The 6,000-nt window shown below is 33.5% G+C and overlaps 1 protein-coding gene across 43 annotated transcripts in view; it reads left to right on the top strand.

The window, feature by feature from the left end:
* Nucleotides 1-6,000, top strand: part of LOC136842927 (nucleolar protein dao-5-like) — a 378,907-nt gene that overhangs the window by 326,724 nt on the left and 46,183 nt on the right. For 16 of the 43 annotated variants that reach the window (XM_067110908.1, XM_067110897.1, XM_067110896.1 and 13 more), the window contains one exon: nt 5,156-5,227. The exons of the other annotated variants lie outside the window; for them this stretch is intronic. In XM_067110908.1, coding sequence (XP_066967009.1) covers nt 5,156-5,227 — 72 coding nt within the window. The remainder of the gene's footprint in view (nt 1-5,155; nt 5,228-6,000) is intronic. 43 annotated transcript variants of the gene reach the window in all.

The following is a 6,000-nucleotide window of genomic DNA, read 5'->3' as shown; positions in this document are numbered from 1 at the left end:
AGATTAATCTTACTCGCCTCTCATTGTTTAACCTTACACTCTCCACTCCCCGCATTTCGAGACTTGAAACGAGACGTTATGTTTTAATAATAATGAATTATGAAACTGCAGACTCTCGTCCAAACGCTCTTGGAAGCAAGCAAGCAAGCACACAGACAGAGAGAGAGATACAGACAGACAGACTCACCACTTCTGACAGGAAGAATGTTAATGGCCCACTAACCGACCTCACTGACGACGACGCCCTGCGTTCAGTGGCTTCTGTTGCTGCCTCTCGTGTGGCCGTAGCTGTTCTTTGCTAACCCTTTATTTCGTCATTATCTTATTTCTTTTATTGATTTATTCTTCTATACAAATTTTACCTCTATCTACGTTGATTCTGAAATGCCGTTATTTGTTTGGGAAGTTCGTATTCTCTTGATTTTGTCTGCAATTTGATTTCTTTCATTGTTTGAGTCTTCCATACAACTTCTACTTCTGTTTACATTGATTTTGTAATTTCTTTATTTGTTTGGGGAGTTCGTATTCCCTTCGTTTTGTCACCATTTGATTCCTTTCATTATTGTATTCTTCTTTAAGCTTCTGTTCTTCTTACGTTGATTCTTGTGTGTCCTTATTGATTTGGGAAGTTCCCTTTTCGTGTATTGGCTGGTATGTGTCAAGTTTCGGCTTTATTGTTCTTAAAGAAATGAGTGGCATTGAAATCTTTCCAATTATTTTCTTTTTATTATGTTTCTCGCTTTATAATTTGATTTAGAAAGTATTTGTTCATTGCTTACCAGTTTTTTCTACCAAGTATTACGTCATACGATCATGTCCGTTTCATTGCCATTTTGGTATAAAAAGGACTCATTACTTACTAATTTTTCTACGAGGTATTACGTAAAGCAATGATTGCTTATTTCATCGTAAATTTGGGATAAGAAAATCACGCTCAAAAATCTACCCAGAATCGTAAAAAGTGTTCTGTTATTTTCATTTGAATTTTGTCGATATTCAGATCAATTTTTTTGCCTCGTGAATCACCATTATTTTCATTTGAATTTTGCTGATATTCAAATCCATTTTTGCTTCGTGAGTCACCATTATTTTCATTTGAATTCTGCTGATATTCAAATCCATTTTTGCTTCCTGAATCACCTGAGGACGTTGTGCAATTAGAACCTCGATAGTTCAAGCGAAGATGCAATGCATTACTTCCCTAAAACAATCTTCCTTGTGCTTTTAATAATTCATTTATATTTTTATATATTTATTTATTAGTTCATTAGTTTTTCCTTTTCTAATAACTGATCTCCTCTTCCTGTTTTTCTTATTATTTGCTGTAACGTCTTTCAAATGAACACTGTAATATTCTGTGGAAGCTTGAATTTTTAAGTAAGTGACCCCTTTGGTGGGCTTGTTCCATATGAATAGGGCTTTATCTTCTGAATAATAATAATAATAATAATAATAATAATAGTAATAATAATGATAATAATAATAATAATAATAATAATAATAATAATAATAATAATAATAATAATAATAATAATAATATGAGTCTTAAAATGGAGAAGCAAATCCACAGTTATGTATATGTATATATATTTAAAGATAAATCTGTACAGATAGCTTTTGGGAACTTGTTCGGTTCCCCTTTCCAGTCTATTGAAAAGGGGAACCGAACAAGTTCCCGAAAGCTATCTGTACAGATTTATCTTTGAATGTATGTACATACACATAACTGTGGATTTGCTTCTCCAATAATAATGATAAAAATAATAGTAATAAATCTTATCCTATAAACTACATGTTCCTAAACAGGTACGTATCTCGTTTAGAAGCTCCTGTGAGCCATGAACAAGAGTGTATAATTTTTCCAGATGAAACCACTGTTCAGTTGTGCCTGAGAATCCGAGTTAGTTATAATGAGCTTGGAGAACGTAGGAGGGGTGTCTAGTGAGTTATGCAAAACTAGGTTACATCGGTTCTAGATGAAACCGCCGTTCACTAAACCGATTTGTGTCTGGAAATGGAAAGTTTAGATGTAATGAAACTGAACAGATTCTTGTGAGGTTTCCCGTGCTTGAGAGAATTGCTTAGGTAATGCTAATTTCTGACTGGCAAGTCAGGAATGTGACTTCTTTCACAATTCGAGCTGAAAGGAATGCTAGGTTGTAATTATTATTATTATTATCCAGAGTATAAACACCTGTTCATAGGAAACAAGCCCACTTAAGGGGCCATTGACTTGAAATTCAAGCTTCAAAAGAATATTATAGTGTTCATTTGAAAGAAATTACAGAAGATAATAGGAAATGCAGAAAGAAGAGATCAGTTATTAAAAATGAAAAAAGATAAATTAATAACTCTATAAAAATATGAATAAATGGTTAAAATACAAGGTATCTGAAGAAGAAGAAGAAGAAGAAGAAGAAGAAGAAGAAGAAGAAGAAGAAGAAGAAGAAGAAGGCTGTATGTCTTCGAAAGCTTGTAATTTGTAAACTAAAGAATCTGGAATTTAAACCATCCAGTCTTATTGAAGCCTAATACAAGTTATATGAGCAATTATGTATATGTATATATATATATATATATATATATATATATATATATATATGTATATATATATATATATATATATATATATATATATATATATATATATATATATATATATATATATATATATATATATATATTATATATATATATATATATATATATATATATATATATATATATATATATATATATATATATATATATATATATTGCAGACTTCACACACTATTACGATTGATAAATGATTGCAATATCCCAAATTCAGTCGAGCTGTAGTGACCTGAGTTTACTTAATGAATGAATTGAGAAATTCAGAATTCAAATTCCTTTTTGGACTGTAATGGTTATAGAGAATGAGAGAAAAGAATGGCCCAAGATATCAACCACTCAAAGGCGGATAGTATTCCACACAGACAATAGGTATCTTTTGTCCGCTAATTACGAAAAGATGTATGTTGATAACTCCATCTGCCACGAGCGAGTAGAAGCCTTTGTTTTCGTCTTTCGTCATAGAGGTGTTCCAATGATATTACCCCTATTGTTTTCTTATGTCTCAAGGTCATTGTTGTTTCAGTGTAACTTATGAATGTGTCTTTTATGCCGTTTTGTTATTTGTACATTATTCCAAGTCTCTCAATTTCTTTTTCTTCCTCAGTAAGTTGTCTGTATCGAGAGATGGGGCATTTGTTTATATCCTACTTTGATTTTCTTCCGGGCGTTGGCGACCGTCATGCTTTGTCCGATTTCGTGAAAACAGTAGAGAGTGGGGCATATAATATATTCCATTCTTGGGTATTCAGTTTTCCGCAGATTTTAATCCTTTATTCGACATAATCCTTTAGAAAATAACATCAAATATAGAGCTTGAGTGTATAAACCTATAAAAATAAAGAAGTAACTTGCGTATAAAATTTATTGCACACTATCGAACACTGTCGCTAATGAGATAACACTATCATCCATCAAAAATCAGGATTAATTGATAGATTGATTGCGAATTACCTGGGGTCAGTGTTAGTAATCAAGATATAGCAAGAAAGGTTATTACTTTCACACTGTATTTATTCACTATCACATTTTGTGGTCAAATGTTCTGCAAAACTTTGTCCATGTTTCGTAGAATGGATTATGTTTTTTTTTATGTTTTTTGTCAATATCAAGAAACTTTTTCTCAGTTTATTCATTTTCATTTGCAATGACGAAGGAATACTCTCCTGTGAACTGGTAAGACTCTAAATTATATTGACGTCATTAATAGTTAAATAAGCGTAAATACGACGCATGACTTAAGTTGTAATGACAGGATTTGGGGACATGATGAGACGAATTATAATCGACGTATTAAGACTCGACTTTGTACATACTCTGGTCGCCTCATTTTCTCCTGACGAAGTGTCCTTCCTTTACAAGTATTTCTTTTGACATATCTGTATTTTTCAGTGTAACGGTTTTTTTAAAATGAATATTTAGCCCAAACCCAACTGCAAATTTGGGCAGTTAACGAAGGATTGTCAGTTGAAAATGGAGTATGTAGATTTGCCTAACAAAACTTTCTATTTTATTATATCCTTCTTTCCATTTTTCTTATTCTGAGAAATGTTCTGTGCTTAATTTACCTAATCTTCTCTTCCCTCCATAACAGCAGTGCATTTGTTTTACTAATATAAATCACGTGTAAAGTTACTTGTGGGTCATTTAAAAATATCTAGGTAAGCAATCACTGTACAGGGGTGTAAAAACATTTGCAAATTTTACAGCTGGCTATGTACAACATTCTATTAACAGCAGGTTTTTACCACGGCATCTCAGATCTAATATGACTTTTGCTAATGTAGATATAGCCTATTACTATTGTAGAGAAACTTTTAAGTATGTTCTTGGATGCTTAGAACACTGCAACCCAGAAATGTTAGACACTAACCAAGTAATTGGCAGTTGCATCTGTAATTGCTGATTGCAGTTTGTTTTTTTGGAGTTGACGGTAAATATCGGCAACCGATATCACTTCAGCTAACCGTGATTGGCTGAAGGCCAAGTATCTCACTGCCCATTGGTTCCAAGGACATCAGATGTCGGTATTTACCGTCAGGTCTAAAAAAATAGACTGAATAGTTTTAGGTGAATGAAAATGGCTATGGTATGAAGCACTTGCGGATCCAGAAAAAATTTCATGGGGGGCGGGGGCGCTAATTTCATATTATACATGCATACCTATATATGTATATTTATCATTATTATCATTAAGATAATTGTTATTGTTATTATTATTATTTTTCTCAAAATTTTATTATTTCTATTGTAGATTTTTTATTTTTTCCCATTTTTATATTTCTCATTGATGTTATTTTATTATCTAAATCTTCAATATTATTAGATTGTCATTATTTTTGATGGGGACACGTGCCCAGGTGGCCCCCCTCCCCCCACCCCAACCCCGTGGATCCGCTAGTGGCTATGAAGGTTCCTTTCTAACAAAACCTTTTTCACCAAGGTTCCTTTCTAACAAAGCCTTTCTTTCTCTCTGTCTAGAAGAAATTAACTGTCCAGGGTGAACGTGTCTGTCCAATACTGACGCCTTCCTCTGTCCAATCCTTTTTCCTCCTCACAGGTGGTGGAAAATTTCTTTGACGAGAATGGGAACTCTAGACCTAAGCGTCGCAGTACAATCAGTAGGCTGGATGTAAGCTTTCTCTCTCTTTGTCTCTCCTCTCTCTCTCTCTCCCTCTTGATTGACTTGCATGATGATGTTGTGGTCTTGTGGGTTTTTTTCTATTTTGAACTCTTTAGTGAAATAGAAAAAGAATAAGTTCATGATTTAGGCAATCTTTCCAATATCTCCATTAAACACAAACTTTTCCCTGTTGCTGGTTCTTATGCTGTCTATCTTCTACAGAATCTCTCTCTCTCTCTCTCTCTCTCTCTCTCTCTCTCTCTCTCTCTCTCTCAAGGAAAATCTCTTCATCTTAAAAATAACCTCTTTCTATCGGTCTAATCGTCACACGGAAAAACTCTCTCTCTCTCTCCAAGGAAAATCTCTTCATCTTAGAAAAACTTCTTTCCATCATTCTAATAGTCACACGGAAAAACCTCTCTCTCTCTCTCTCTCTCTCTCTCTCTCTCTCTCTCTCTCTCAAGGAAAATCTCTTCATCTATAGAAAAACTTCTTTCCATCATTCTAATAGTCTCTCTCTCTCTCTCTCTCTCTCTCTCTCTCTCACTACTATTCGAAAAGAGATTCGTGGACTGAAACACGTTCACTACAAAAGTCCACGAACAGCTCGTATATTTTTTCTCTTGATTATATTTTTTTTATTGTATATTATCGTTACATTAAGTGCTTGTGTGTAATTCTGCATGATTTGCTTTATATCGCCTCTTCTCTTAGAAGCATGCTGGCGTTTTATGACCTTATAACATTAAAAAGACAACTGCTTATACTCTAGGAATATTCCG

Source organism: Macrobrachium rosenbergii, chromosome 10, assembly GCF_040412425.1.
Source record: "Macrobrachium rosenbergii isolate ZJJX-2024 chromosome 10, ASM4041242v1, whole genome shotgun sequence".
Taxonomy (NCBI): domain Eukaryota; kingdom Metazoa; phylum Arthropoda; class Malacostraca; order Decapoda; family Palaemonidae; genus Macrobrachium; species Macrobrachium rosenbergii.
Note: the sequence above shows the minus strand (reverse complement) of the source record. Positions and strands in the feature narration are given on the sequence as shown.